Below are 16,721 nucleotides of genomic sequence, written 5' to 3' on the forward strand. Positions count from 1 at the left end.
AGTGTGCAAATACACTGGTTATCATAAATTAAGGAAAAATCACAAAAATGACGATTACTCAAAAAGTTACATGTAAATTTTTTTTTGAAACTTACCTACAATATGCAACACATAGAAAGATATGAAATAACATAAAAATAAATTATCAGACAATTATAGCAGGATAGAAATTAAAACTTCCCTAAAATTTACAAATGGAAAGTGGCAGTTTGCTATAGGAAAACTACCTTAAATATGGAATATTTCCCCCTCTAGAAGCATTACAGAACATACAGCGATGTGTGATGCTGTCAATTATGCAGTCTATCTGTTCCTCAGGAAGCGGGAGCCATTGCTCTTGCAAAGCAGTATCAAGCGCGGCAAACGTCTGAGGGGGCGGGTTGAGAGCAGCTAGACGTCTTCCTAAAGCATCCCAAACGTGCTCGATAGGATTCAAGTCCGGGAATCGAGCTGGCCACTCCATGTGGAGAGCTGTAGCCTGTTGAAGATAATCACCTACGATGCAAGCTCTGTGTAGTCTTGCGATATCGTCCTGTAACAGGCAAGCATCACATATTGCCCCGGCATATGGGCGCACATAAGCATCAAGGATGTCATCTCTATAAACCTGAGCATTCACGGTTCCCCTTGAAAGACTTAGAGACCTGTGCGACCACCTCAAGAGACGCCACCCCAAACACAGACACTGCTTCTTTCGTATCCATCTCTTTCACGAATGCTTGATGGATGATAACGAGTTCCAGGTTATCTCCATACAAAATACCGTCTACTATCGCTTCCTAGACTAAATCTTGACTCATCCGTAAAGAGAAAAGCACTCCATTTGACCAGGCGTCCAGTGGATATGTTGTCGTGCCTACTGCAAACGGTCCCTTCTTGGCTAGGTGTGAGTGGCACACAACTGGGTGGTCGCCTAACATACAGGCCATCTTCGTGAACCCTTCAACCCTTCTCCGTACAACTGACGCTAGCACCAACCTTTCAGTGGCTGCAGCAAGGGAGGATCTGAAATGACTCAGAGTAGCGGTTCTATTCCTGCGTGCACATAACCTCAAAAATCGATCATCGGCGCTCTTCGTAGCCGTTAGCCGTCCTTAACTGAACCTCCTGGATGCCAAATCTGTCGTTTGAAATTGTCTCTAGAGTCTATGAACAGCAAAGAGACTCACATTCAGCTGTCTGGCCTTTTCTGTTTGACTTTGCCCTGCCTCTAGTCTCCCAATCGCTCTCCAGCGTAGCTCTGCAGGCAAATGATGCTGGAAGTCATTGTTACTATTTGGCTATCTCGGATTTCCTATGGCAGTATCACAGCGCAGTTTATAGGCTTGCTCTCAAATATGGACTTTTTATGCTCCTCACAGATGGAGCATTCCCATTTCAGCACCACTATTTTGCATATTGCACTTTTATTGAGCAATTCTTACTTAGCAACATATTAAAATTTTACACGGTTTGGTTTATTTTTGAGAGAGTTATCGCTATTTTTGTGATTTTTCCTTAATTTATGATAACCAGTTTACTTATGTAATATATTTAGTATGTAATTAGTCATGCCCTTTGAAAAAAAAGGTTAGGTTTCATGTAGGAAAACATAATTCAATTTGAACATTTCAAAATCGTTGGTTTACAATGCTCTATGAATTGTTGAAAAACGAAAGGCATTTCTGTCAAGATCGATTTCCCCCCTTTTTAACACTTATTTTTATTTGTAGCTTTTCTACTATCAGAAGCATCATTATGTTTGGAATACCAACTATTCTAATTTGTTCATATTTTTACTAGATGTCTTAAGAGTGTAGCATAAAATACAACTGGGTGATTCTCCAAAATCCTAACAATATTATGTCTCAGGAACGTAACACAAGGATTGTTGACCTAGTTTTTTTTTTTTTTTAATAGTTAGAAATAGCTATTCCGATGTTATTCCATGCTTATTAAAACAATAACTCATTTATTTTTTTCCAACAAAAATTTTTGAATTGCCAGAAAGTCACTCTTTTGACGGGTCCCCATTTGTTTCTCAAAGATAATTAATTTTCTTTTTTAATTTTATTTCAACATTCCACTAATTTATATTGTAGTATTAAATTACGCATACTTAAAGGCGTAAAATGACATCCTCTAAACAAATTTAATTATTCAAATAATCAAGGTACAACATTTTAAAGTTTGTCCCCAGGTTTTATGTCATTCTATCTTAGGAAAGAGTTCAGTTATAGATTTAAAAAAGGAATTTTTGATTTGCTGTGCTACAACGCTTTATTATCACCATTTTCAGTTCATATGATTTGTCTGCTGTTCTTTCTTAAACTTTGAAGTTCAAAAATGGGTATGTAACATTTTTGCTGTAATTCTCCTGGACAAAATTCCTGTGTTAAATAAAAGATATGAGACTATTAATGTATTGGAAAGGGTTCAAAGGCGGGCTACAAGGCTAATAAATGGACTTTCTCATTTAGACTATGATTCCAGGTTTAGAAGGCTAAAAATGTACAGTCTTGAGCAAAGAAGAGATCGAGGGGACATGATTTAGTTGTTTAAATTTATTAAAATGAAAGATGTTACGGGGCTGAAGTTTAGCACTGAAAACAGGACAAGGGGTCATTGTTTTAAGCTATTTAAATATCAGGCTAACATGGATATTAGGAAAACTTATTATTATACCAGGGTAGTGGAACCTTGGAACAGCTTACCGGAAGAGGTGGTAATGAGCAAGGGAGTAGATAGTTTTAAGAGGGCCATTGATCTTCACTGGGGATTGTAAATTGACTAGGACCAGTCTATCTGGGCCCAGAGCCTGTTGCTGGTCGTCACTTTTGTATTTGTATTTTTAAAAGAAAAATAATAACTCTACCCATAGTGTGTAGTTGAATTAGGAGCCTAGAATTGAAAAATAATATTAGTTACCTTAATTACAATCCTGGGCTTACGCTACAGGAATTACAAGGAAAATGTCATTCTCTTATGTGGAAATAACAAATACTAGAACATAATGCAAAAATTGTTATTTATATATTGGTTTAGAATTTTAATCTAGCAGTTGATTTTTTTTTTCTTTTTTGGTAAAATAACTGTTTATTATCCAAAGTGTAAGATAATTAGAGTGAATAATATAAAAAAACGTATTTAAAAAAAACCAGAACTCGAAGAAATGTTCGTTATTAGGGAGTGTCCGTTAAGAGAGGCTTTACATAGATTACATTACAAGGAAAATGTCATTCTCCTTTCCCAAAAAAGTGTTATACTCCTGGAGCAAAAAAAAAAGTCACTCTCCTAGCATTATTTATAACGCAAATGCAATTAGTAGAATGGAATTCATTTCCAAAACATTATTTAGAAAACAAGATTATGATTTAAAAGCAAAAAAAAAACTGAATTTGGCAAACGATAAATAAAACATGTAGCAGTAGAGAAATTCTATTTATTTAATCTTTTTTTCTTTACTTTTCTTGTTCAGACGAATCTTTCAAAAAAAGATTTCTTGGTGATACTTTTTTTTAATTTTAATGTTGCTCGAATAGGTAAATGAAGTTGCTTTAATTTTCTGACTTAGATAAATTAAAATAATATTTTCTAGAATTGGGTAAATACATTTCTGAACTAGAGGATTGGAAATAACAAAAACTAGAACGTAATGCAAAAAATGTTATTTATATACTGGTTTAGAATTTTAGTCTAGCAGTTTATTTTTTTTTTTAAATAACTGTTTATTGTCCAAAGTGTAAGATATTTATAGTGAATAATATAAAAAAAACGTATTTAAAAGGACCGGAACTCAAAGAAATGTTCGTTATTAGGGAATGTCCGTTAAGAGAGGTTTTACATAAATTGTGTTTTGTCATGCAATAGCATACTTTTTGGTTTAGATTACAGTTATTTCTTTATTATAATTAATTTTTGATAACCTTCGATGAAACTTACTGCTTGTCACTCTCCTGGTGTGTGAAAATTTGATCCCCTGTTTTGAGGGGTGTAGCATAGTTAAATGGAGTTCCCTCCATTTTTCCCGCAATTCCTAACAAAGAGTAAGTATAATGTTTTTCAGATTTTTTCAAGCATTTTTATTTTAAAAATATTTGTGATTGGAAAATGTCAGGTTTTTGAGAATCACCCAACTTAACTTTTCTCTATAGTTGTTTAAGTTACTATGTTTTTCAGTTTTTCTCACCACTGAAATATGCGCTTACATCCCGTATTGAGGTCAAGTATTCTTGAAAGCCTTAAACTTATGTAACTCAGCTTTTGCATTTAATTACTTTACTATTCAATAAAAAAAACTGCTAAATATTCTTATTAAGAAATGTACAGCCCTTCATCGTTCAGTTAATAGAACGTCTTTGCTGCGAAATTCATACACAATTTTTGTTTGAAATCCATTTGCTTAATGAGCCAACGCTATACTTCTTACGTTTCTTAAATTACCTTCTAAGCATTTCATCTGAAAATTAAATGAACAAGGACTCAAAAAACATTCCCAAGGCATTGCTTCTATGTTACATAAAAATAAATCTAACTCTAAATGTTAACTGTCAGTAAAAACTAATTCCGTTTCTAAGAAACTATTGATCGAACATTAAAAAAGCCATTAGATTTTGCAATTTCCTTGAGAGTACTCTTAGAAACATCTACTCTAAAAGCCTGATACAGCATCAATCCAGAAAATTAACTTCCCCCGAAGGATTGATTTTAAATTATTCGCATTAAAAGTTCTCACGCATTATTTGTAATTTAATTTTTATCGACACTTTTTTTTCTCAAATATGAAAGAGTAGAGTCAAAAATGAGTCAGTTCTTGATTGAAGTTCTTTTAAATATTTTACTTTCGCTTTTCTTTGAAATTAGTTTAAGTATTACTTGTCAATGTAAATGAATTCATTAATCTAAGATACATCGATTTGATTTCAATGCGTTCTCCAACCTTCAAGTTGACGCCAAATTTGGCGCAAAAATAACGACGACGAATCCAGTGTCGAACCAATTTTCAATAATTCTATCATAAAATTATGTGTAAAACGCTTTTCTACATCGATTACGAACAATCTGGAGATGTAACTGCTTCGAATGCTGTGTTCCCTCTGAGGCCCTTTAATATTGTGCTTTCATTCCTTTTACTAGTTCCACTTATTTTTTTATATTGAAATTTTAGATCTGAGACGCCGAAAAACATCTAATTTCCTTTTTAAATTAGAAAGAATAATTATCTATATTCCCCGTACCTCATACGCGTAGTAAATTATCTAAACACAAGCTAAATAATTAAAAATTTGTGGAGTAAGCTATTACTTCTATGCTATAGAATTATTACTTCTAACTCCCCTGAATAAGCATGCAAATCCATCTCTTTTTGGTTATAAAATATGGATTAAAGTTCATTGGAGCAAAGGAAGTAAGATTTCAATTATTTAACTTCAGATTCTTCGCTTTCTGATTGATGAATTGACAGTTAAAATTATGTGCGTCACTCCACTCTCTGAGAGTTACACGGTGTAACCATTTGCAACTTTTTCCTGCAACTCCATGTAATTCTACAGGAAAAAGTGCTCAGTGTCGCGGACAATTACATGCAATGATTGCACCTAGTTGCAGGTTTAATCAAGTGAGAGTTTTCCAGACTGCATGACGCCAGCTTTTTTCTCCGCCCTAGCAGAAAAACAAAGCTACATGGAACATCTTTTCTGTGCTAAATGAAGCAGCTACATCTTCAACAACATGGTCCATAGAGGTGAAGTCATTTTTTATACATATTTATGTGTTTCACAATGATTAGTAAAATACAAACAACACGCGCGTTACGCATAAATTTTGATGAAACTTGCCATAGTATAAGGTTTTTTCCAAAAGAAAAGTGGACACGTGCGATAACGTCAGAACGATTAATTCGACTACTACGCCACTGCATTAGTATATCAAGGGGTGGTATGCATCTCAGATGCCGTTCAGCGGTGAAACCTGTTTGCAGTAGAAGAAATTGTACAAAAGGAAAGTCGCGCTGTCCGTGGATGCGTCCAGATCGGAACAACGCGCGGTTTCTGGTTGCGGAAGGTGAGCTTAATGCGGACATTTATTGCGAATGGTAGCAGTGTATGGCGACCAATGTTAAGGTAGTACGGCTGTAAACAAGTGGTATAAAAATTTTCAAGAAGGGTGGCAAACTACATCGGATCTGCCGAGACCAAGGTAAGCAAACATCGCGAACACCAATGAGTCCATTGCCTTCGTTAATGAATGATCCGAGCTATTCGAAGGACTAAGACCCTTGAAATCAGTGACGAACTCAACCTGAGTAAAATAACGATTCACACTATCATCTACACAGATTTGCGGTACAATAAAATGTGTGCGGAATGGGTGCCAAAAAACCTGACCCTTGATCATCAGCAAAGACGAATTGGCTTGTGTATAGTCCGGACTTGTCACCCTGTGACTTCCACATCTTTAGGCACCTTAAGAAAGCGTTACAGGGGAAGCGTTTCCATTCGGACGATGAAATGAAGGAAGCTGTGCAGGACTTCCTCAGGAATCAGCCCCGACCTTTCTACAGCAAAAGCATTGAACTGCTGCCGCAAAGCTAGGTCCTGTGTTTCAATGCCCATGACGATTTCTTTTGATTTACATTGAAAGTATTTTTTTTATTCGTTGTTATATTTTTTACTTTTCATTTGGGGAACTCGAAAACAAGTTCTTGGCACGTTTTCAAAATTTTCCATCAAGCATAGTACTAAGCGCTTGTCATTTTTCATTTTCGTTCTTTTTTTTTTTTTTGCAATCACAAAATAATTATGACAAATGCTTCAGGACTTTTTTCTTTTTACAAATAATAATAATAATAATTGAATACACTTTATAACAAAAAAATATCGACTCCTTTTGGGGCGTCGCACAGAGGGGCATTTGAGCCAAAAAGCTGGCCAAAAGTCGAAAATGCAAACTTTAATGAGTAGCTTTGACCTTAAATCTCAGAAAAGGTAGATAAATTTGGCATCACGTGGAAGTGTTCCCTCTGCACTGAGACTAACCAGTCGAATTTACCAGCAGTCAGAACTTAGCGCTTTCGAAATACGGCTGTCTTCGTTTGAGTCATTACAGTTTCTCGAAGTTACTTCATTGTATTATTTTCACGTCAGAAGTAACTCTAGTGAAGTAATTTACTATGGACGGGGTTGAGCAAGGTTTGTGCACTATTATTCATCAGTTTTTATTTATTTTAAACTACTATTTTTACATTAGTTCGTCAAACTTCACAAAAATTATATCTGGTTGGTTTTTTTTTTTTTTTTTTTTTTTTTTTTTTTTTTTTGCGATTCCTAGAAAAGTGAAGGTTTTTAAACATGCTGTACTCATTTGTACTCATTGGAAATTATACCCCGTGATACTTCAGAATCTCTATTTTGATAATCTGAACTAAAAGTTTGCCCGAATTCGCCCGAAAAAATAATAACGCGATCAATAGAGCAGTTGTGATTTTTATTTATTTCTCTTTTTTCGGTTGTTTTTAGGTTCACAGACTTCTGTTACATCTATGAGTCGAATACAACTGCATAAAATGTTAATTGGCAGTACAGAAAGGTCCTTTGATGGAAAGTTTAAAGAACTAATTAAAAATCTAGCTAAAATTACTAACTGCCCTTGCGAAAAATTGTCGGAAGTTAAAAACACCATTAACAGTTTTAAAATTGTTTACATGCGAAAATGGATGGCATGTAATAGAATGGAAAGCCGATTTCTAGAAAACAACCAAAATTGGTTAAAAGAAGGAGTTATGTTACCTACCTACTCAGTTCCGGGTCTTTTACCATTAGGAAGACCCAGTAAGGATTTCGTTGAATCGAGTGAAAGAACGAAGCGCCGAAAAACATCGGAACTAAGAAAAAATGTTGCTGTTGATGAATTAACGTATGCTGCTCAAATGAGTCATCGTGCCATAGGCAACACAGACGTGGCAAAAGTTATATCCAAGACATAAATAAGTCTCCAACCAGAGCAACAAAGTTTCGAAAAGCAGTCACTGCTGGTTGCATTACTATCAAAAAACACTCGCCGGAAGAAGCTTTAGCAATATTTGTTGAAGCTAATTTGTCTAGGAGTCAGTATGAAGTCATACAGCAGGCTAACAAAGATGTTTATCCTTGTTATAAATATGTACAAAAAGCAAAGCGAGAATGTTATCCGAAAACGTTTGTCGATGAAACTTGGGCTCAAATACAGTTGCAAGATTTAGTAGATCACACAGTCATAAGATTGTGCATGTATTTAGAGCCAGTGTTCCAAGCATACAGTCATGAAGAAGCTGCAGATTTTGTGTTGATTTTTAAGTGGGGTTGTGACGGATCAAAGCAAAGTCAGTACAAACAAAAATTTGAAAATGAGGATGGCACTGATGCTCACATTTTCCTCAGTTCTTTTGTGCCTCTTAGATTAATGCCTGGCAAAAATGTTATCTGGCAGAATCCTTGTTTATCGTCACCTAGATTTTGCAGACCTATTAGAATAAGGTTTATTAAAGAGAACAAAGACATCACAAACGAAGAGATTTGGTATATAGAAAATCAAGCAAAAAACTTAGCTCCAACAAATGTTAGTGAAACATTTAAAATAAAACATTTGTTACTGCCTACAATGGTGGACGGCAAAGTGTGTAATGCGGTCACTGACACTGCATCTACTATGCGCTGCTATATATGCGGTAGCACGTCAAAAACCTTTAATGACTTATCAGCAAAAAGCACAGAAGATCCAGAGACTTTTAAATTCGGGCTCTCTATTCTGCACGCTAGGATTCGGTTTTTCGAATTTTTATTGCATTTATCATATAAGATAAAAGCAGGAGTATTCAAAGGTCGTATTACAAAGAAAAATGAGAAAGATCAAATTAAGGCAGCCAAAGTGATAATTCAAAAAGGATTCAAGAATAAAATGGGATTGCTGGTTGACGTACCTAAAGTTGGCTATGGAAACACGAATGATGGAAGCAAGTCTCGTAGATTTTTTGGTGACGTGAATGAAGCAGCTGCCATTACAGGGATAGATTGAGAACTAATTCTCCGATTTAAAATAATATTGGAGGTGATATCTTCGGGTTTCGACATAAATGTGGAGCAATTTGGCATGTATACCATGGATACTGCGAAGTATTATGTAAATTTGTATGCCTGGCAACCTATGTCACCAACAGTCCACAAAATACTAGTTCATGCTCCGAGTATTATATCGCATGCCTTGTTACCAATCGGTCAGTTGTCCGAAGAGGCCGCAGAAGCCAGAAACAAGCATTTTCGGAAGTACAGAGAAAAATTCACCAGAAAAATTTCCAGAAAGGATTGTAACGAAGACGTTTTAAATAGACTCTTGTTAACTTCTGGTCCATATTTGAGTGGCGTTAGATCATCTAACATGAAGAGAAAAAGGCAAACGATATCGAAGGAAGCCATACAATTTTAAAATCTTTTTGTTTTGAAGATAATGATACTGATGACAAAAGTTTGTAGACTTTCATCACCATCATCTCATGTACGTGTAAAACAGCAAAACTATGATTAAGTTGCTCTGCTTTAATTTTTTGTACATTTCACTGTGTCGAATGTCTGTTTAACAGTTAGTAAATATGTACTTCAACATTGTTAAATTGTTTGGTTTCCTTTTACATATCTAAGCCAGTTAATAATCGGTATAACTTTTATGGGTTGCGTTTGAGCAAGCAAAGTTAAGAGTATACATATAACTTGCCCGAGTTTATTATTAGCAACCATTTTTTAGTGAAAAACTAGCAGAATAATCATTATATTTGCAAAATTTGATTTATGGCCAGCTTTTTGGCTCAAATGTCCCACTGTGCGTCGATTTTTGTTATAGAGTGTAAACAAAAAAGACTTGTTTCTGCTAATTTATGAAATAAATTAAATCAACCGGAAGATGTGTACAATAAGGTAGTCAGAAAAAATCAATTTTTAAATTTGTTCTGTGGCACCCCCTAAAACATGATTCGCAAAATTTCAAGTATATCCGATAATATTAACACGTGCCTCAAAGATGCTAAAAATGCGAAAACCAGTGATTTTATAGCAAAAAATTGTAGTTTTTCCTTTTTAATACCGAAACTATTCATCCTAGAAACTTTGTTTGGTCTCAATTTATAGGAAATTTTATTCTCGTGATGAGCTATCTCATCCATTGATTTAACAAAATGTACAGAATGGTACTTGACATTTTTCAGGTCAGTTCACAAAAGATATCATTAGTAAGGAATTTTCATGCAAAAACCTAAACGCATTACAATATTCAATCATCTTTATTTGCTCTTTGTTGATTTTATTTTATCCATTAAAAGGCTTTATTTGGAGATACTTTAAAAATTAAATGTAATAAAGTGCTGATCTAAAATAAAGGAACTGAGCGATTCAGAAGATAAATCAAAAAATTATAATTACAAAACAAAATTGATGCCTTTTATACTGTAAAATTACACATCATTGTGTTAATACTTTTCATGGACAAGTTAAAATGGCAATTATTTTGGTAGGGTAGCTTTCAGTGAATCTGCAAAACGTGTCTGCATCCTGACATAATTTGTAATAGAAACTGCCGTTGTTCGTCGTTTTTCGTCAAAATGGAGATTAAACCTTAAATTAGATTTTCACCTTTCTCAGCTTTTGATAAAAATCAGGTTGAGGACTAGTAGGCGCTCCCATTTTGCCCATCAAACCTCCTTTAAAATCAACTTCTAAGACGTGGTAGCGATATGTTAATTACAGAAGATTTTTCTGTAACAACTGTTATCACAAAATGAAGGTTTGCACTGCAGAAAGGAGCCGTAAACTGACCACACTGCCATCATTGTATCGAAAGTCCCAACAACTCACCGTCCTGAGAACACAGGCCACTTTCCTCGGAATCGTAGTTTTTCCTTTCCCATGGTCTGTACGGCTAATTTCTTTACTTTTATACGCAATTATTTGTTTTAGCCTTAAGTTTTAGTGACATGACTATCGCACAGTAAAATTCAGTTACAACAAACTTCAAGGTGCCGCCAATTTTTTTCTCTTAACGAGATTTTCATTGCAATTTAATTCAAGCAACGAAATGGGAATCAAACCGGGACTGAAAACTTCTTCCTTTGTAACGGATATTTCGTTGCATCGGTATTCGTTTTAACGGGATTTCACGGTAATATACTTCTGATAATATTGCAGTTTTTATACTTTCAGAGTAAAAACTGCAATATTATAAAGGGATATTAATAATTAATTTTATACAATAAAGGGATTGCAACCATTACTAAAAGAACTAATACAATTACATTATAATAATTTATTCTTTTAATGAGATTTTGAGGTTTTCTTTACCACCTGACTTGAAAAATCCTGAATAATATTCAATCATTTTTCACAAGAATTAAGATAAAATTTGATTAAAGAAAATAAAATTTCCTATAAAATGAGATCTGAATGGAGTTTCTAGAATGAATAGTTTTGGTTTACAGATGAAAAATTAAGTATTTTTGCTGAAACTTGCTCTTTTTCGTAATTTTAGCCTCTTTGAGGCACGTGTTAATATCATCGAAATGACTTTGCAAACCACATTTTCTAGAGTCTTGGCACATTTAAGGGGGTGCCGCAACAGATTAGATGAAAAACGTTTTACCCTTTATACTTTGTTACCACTCTACTGTACAATGAAAAATTAGTCTTTATCCAAAACGAAGCTGAAACTATTTTTTTTTTAAATAGTATAGTAAATTTATCGCCAATTTGTCGTGTTTCATATTCGGAGTACGGCAGTTTCCACAAACTTTTCGTGCGGAAGATTAAAAAAAAAATTAAATCTGAGAATAAAAATAAAATACACCAGTTCGGCCATAACGTGCAAATTCTGGACTGCGAAACGGCAATCGTCGGCTGCTTGTGGTAAACCTGGTAGTGGCCGGAGAAAGTTGCATGAAGTTGCTGAAACTAAATTTGCACTGTGAATTAAGACCATAGATGGGTATGAAATACGTTACGTTATTACTGTTAGCAAAATTAAATCCTGTTTCCTTTTACCTCAGAGAGTCGAAATTACATAGAAACACCACATTTACTTATCTATAAGATTAATGTAGGTAGATATCCGCACTATACATAATCAGTTAAGAAGTCTTGCAACAATACTTAACCTGTGGCCCGTAAGACGTTTTCCACATCTCAAGTAAAACTTAATGAAAATAGCTATTTCGCATATGTCTGTTTGCAGGAAAGGGAAATGTAAGATCACTACATTTTTTAAACAAAACTTGTTTCAAAGTGTTTTCTTCAAAAAATGATGATGCATATACAAGTTCTTGTAAACAAGTGAGACTCTCAGAATCGCTTCTATGTGCTACCTAGTGTTCACACATTTTTTTAGCTTAAAAGTCCCTCTGTTCCCCCCTCTGTTGTTCTAAAGACTCATCATATATATAAATACGTATATAAATCGGTGCTTAGACAAGCAGACAGATATATAGATACAAATGCATGTAACAAAGCATAAGTTTAACGGTATAATTTAAACCCAGATATATCTCTGTCTCGGTGAAAATCTCTCGTCTACATCGTTTAAGTACTTCTTTTCCTGAAATAAAAAAAAGATATGACGATCGCAAATGCGAATGTAATGACTTGACTATCAAGAGAAAGAAAAGAAACGAGATTTCTGCTTTCTGAGGAATCCGAAAACGGTTTTTCTTTTCCTATTGACTTCTATCAAAGTCTGAAACTGATCGAAGCTCACACGAACAATTTGCCGGAATGGCGATTTGTTCTGTTTGGCAGAAATAATCCAGTCACAAAATCGGCATGTCGAAATTACGTCGTTTTGGAAGGTTTCTGAAAAGAATGTAATATTCATTTTACACGCCATCATATAAAGGAAGAAATAACTTTTAACGCGGCCATTTCCGGACTTTTTTTTCTTCTTTGACTAATTTCAAGCAAACAATTTTTAAAATTAGTTTCCTATAAGGGAGCTTTCTTTTTCTCCCTGTTTTGAAAAAAAGTTTTTTTATTCTTTTCTGTAGTAGAAAATAAAACCAGAAAAAAATAATAATGAAAAGGAGAAACTTCACCATAAAATCATCGACTAAAAACGAAATTATACAATTATAAATGCATTTAAAAGATATCTTTTTTAAGAACACAGTTGATAAAGAAGCAATACTGGCACTGTGATCAGTGCCAGTGTTTATAGTTGGGGAGTTACCGGATAAATTTATTGCAAAACTACAAATTATGATAAGAACATGCCACTCGGTATTAAAGTCTTTTGCTGCTATACAATAAAAACAAGATTGAGATCCCCTTCCCCCATAACACAAAATGATTTTAATCAAAGATGGTGAGATTTAAAAATGGCTACCAAAATTTATTATTATTATTGTTTTTTTTTATCACTCGAGTTATTTTCTATCAAATTATGTTTTTCTGGTCAGGATTTTTATATAAGACGCTCAAAATAAGCTGAATGCTTAGTTTGATTATTATCAGTTTCGTTTCTACTCCGTTCACTGCAGTTCAGTAGTATACTCAATGCGTCACTTAAGCGCAATTACATGCTAAAACACACCGTATACTGAGAAGCGTTTGGAACCCTTTAATTTCACCTACGTAAGCCAATTTCATGATACACCTTTTATACAGGATGGAACACATCTTCATATTAATCTTAGATTCAGAGGGAAGTTACTTGAAGCTTTTATCGACGGACGAATGATCAGAATGTGAGTTCTGCTCGCTTGTTCCTTGCCCTTCTGGCAAAGTGAATTTATAAAGACTCAATTCAACCAGTCACCGAGAAAGCCTGCAATAGTATCATATCTCAAAGACATTTTTATTCGGCATGTTCCCGCAAAGTTTTATTCCGTTCTGCTGCATGACATACTAGTTTACGAACTTAAATAGGTGTAAAGAACCAAGGGACTGTACATAAAAAGTTTGTAAAACAATTTTTTTCGTGCTTTACAGCCATCCATTGACGGCTTTCTGACTATTTCTTTTTAATTTTACAAACCTCGAACATATGGTCTAACATTTCAGTTAACCAAGTTTTGCTTCATTGTGATCAATACAGCGGTACACAAGCCCTCCCACCTCCCCTCCCAGAGTTGGGTAAGTTTATATTTGACAACCCTTTATACTGTGCGGAGCAAAAGTTTAAGCTCAAGATAAATGCGTATTCACGATAAATTAAACATATACATCTGCTTTGAAATCTTTACTGTATCAAAACAACTCTATTGCAAATTCATATATCGAATTCGGAAACAATTTACCAAGGAGACATTGATAAGTTTGTTACGTCTCAAAAGTTAATGCACAAAAACAAAGTATTTATATTTCAAAAAGCACATATGTCCTTTTTCGAGAGTGCGCTGCTACAATTGGTCCTGTCGAGAAGGATTCCGTGATTTTCAATTCATAACACAATATAATGGAAAGTTTAGAGAGCGAATCTGCCCCAGACTTTCTTAATTGCTAATTGCGTTGAATAATATTGTCTTCCATTCTTGTAGAAGACACGTGAGAGGTATTCTCGTAGTTTTCTAACGGGTTTGGATCTGAGCTGATTGCTGACCAGTTCATCACACTCATATTCTGTAACATATAAGCCCTTCTTTTGTAAAATGGTCCGAGTATATTGATGCGTTGACTAGGTGAAAGATTCAATTAAAAGCCTTTATGAGTTTACCAAGTGTCTAACGGGTTTGGATCTGAGCTGAGTGCTGACCAGTTCATCACACTCATATTCTGGGATGTAAGCCCTTCTTTTGTACAATGGGCAGATTATATCGATGCGTTGACTAGGTGAACGATTCAATTAAAGGCCTTTATGAGTTCACCAAGTGTCAACACGTACTCTCCCAGAGTTTCTCGATGGTGAGTGTGCCATTTAGGGAGCAAAGAGAGGTAATTCTATTAAATACAAAAGCTCAACATACCATAAGCACGCCACCATCTTGTTGCCTGCAGCATACGCTCTTCAAATCTTTAATCAAGTCATGCTAATAGAATGAAAACACATGTAGGCCATCTAAATTACATATTTTTTCATCAGAGGAAGTAACATTCATTCTTTAGTCACGATAATACATGTGCCGCTTTTCCCATAACTATCTTGCTCATTTGTGCCACAGTTTCTGAAATGTCACAGGTACATTTTTTCTTCTAATCTTGATTCACTTGTTTATCTACTCATGCTGCCAAGTACTTTTTTTTTTTTTTTTTTGTACATCAAAATTGAAGTTAGGCCTGATTAAGAACTAAATAGTTAGTTCAAGCCGTTCTATTAATTCCTTCATCCTCACGAAATATGGTTTTCTTCGTCTTTTTGAGCGATAAGCATGTTTAAATTGCTCTTCACGTAATAAAACCTTATGTAAAGCTTCAATTGGACCGATTTAAAACAAAAGAAATTTACAAAGAGAATTCACTTTCAACATTCAATTTTTCTCATTTTCTTCTGCAGGGGTTTTATAATTTTCATTCTTTGTTAATTGACTTCAGCACTTAATATTCTATAAAAAGGTACTTGCTTGTCCTCCACCTATCACGGATCAAGAAATATTTACATAAAATCTGTTTGATCCATACATTTCTGCGACATCGAAAAAAAAAATGTCTTCCGTAATTTCTGATTTTCATTACGATTTTATTTTTCAAAACTTCAGACACATATTTATGATCATACTATATACCACCAGTAGATATTTGAAAGCATTCCGTGGAAGAATTTTCATCCTATTCAAATATTTTATATACTCCTTGAACTTTTACACCGCAATGTACATAGTGTAAATTTGTCACCAAGGCGGCTACATTAGCCACCTACGTTAGCTCCTCCAACCTGCTAAAGGCGCGTTTGAGTGCAGGATCCGCCCCCTTTCTTCCGCTTGCGGCAGTACATTAACCAAAAGTATGTTAGTTCATCACGGTCGCAGCTCATCAAACCGCGTATCTCGCTTAATCCTTTTTCACATGACCCGGGCAATATTGGCGCAAGTTCAACTTTTCTCCCGCGTCTACTCAATTCACTGTCGCTCGCACCAGAAGAAGGAATTATTGTCAAAATGCTAGAGACTTTCCGAGCTTTTGGTAGGGAGAAAAAGCAGCCGAGAACCGCCATTTTTAGTTAACAAACACAAGTGAGGTTGGGCTAAGAGGTTCCAGGAAAATTAACTAATATTTCGGCTCATGGATCAACTTTGAGACTGCTTCAGTTCTCAAGGATATTCGGTTACAGCCAGAGACTCACAAATTTTAATTCTTGTACTACTCGCCTGCGCTGGGTTGGCGTACCTCGTCTTCAGTGGCGTACTTTGGGGCCTTCACTCTGCTCCTGCAGCCTATGGCGATGGATTTATTAATTAGCAGAACACTGATCAATCCCTTTTTTGCCGCAGCAAGTGTCTATCATAATCATCTTTCTCTAGATTCAGGCCAAGGTTAACTTTTCTTACGCGTCTATTAAACCCACTTTCAATAAAAGCAGATAAAGTAATCACTACGAAACTGCCAGCAAGCATTGCACATTTTCGGGATAAGAAAATATTCACTAAGTTTTAACATTTAAACTAATATAACCGCTAATTAAAATGGTACAAAGGTGGGACTGAGCGTATGTGGTTCCACGAAAAATTACAAATCTTTCGATGCCTAGATCGACTCAGTTCACTTTTGTTTTAGACGAGAAGTGGTTACAAACCCACAGACCAA

General features: G+C 34.9%; 1 protein-coding gene across 1 annotated transcript in view; it reads right to left on the reverse strand.

The window, feature by feature from the left end:
• LOC129218240 (nephrin-like) overlaps nucleotides 1-16,721 on the reverse strand; it is a 176,258-nt gene that overhangs the window by 4,074 nt on the left and 155,463 nt on the right. The window contains exon 10 of the mRNA XM_054852467.1: nucleotides 274-471. Within this exon, the coding sequence (XP_054708442.1) occupies nucleotides 274-471 (198 nt within the window). The remainder of the gene's footprint in view (nucleotides 1-273; nucleotides 472-16,721) is intronic.

Source organism: Uloborus diversus, chromosome 1 (genome assembly GCF_026930045.1).
Source record: "Uloborus diversus isolate 005 chromosome 1, Udiv.v.3.1, whole genome shotgun sequence".
In the NCBI taxonomy this organism is placed as follows: Eukaryota; Metazoa; Arthropoda; class Arachnida; order Araneae; family Uloboridae; genus Uloborus; species Uloborus diversus.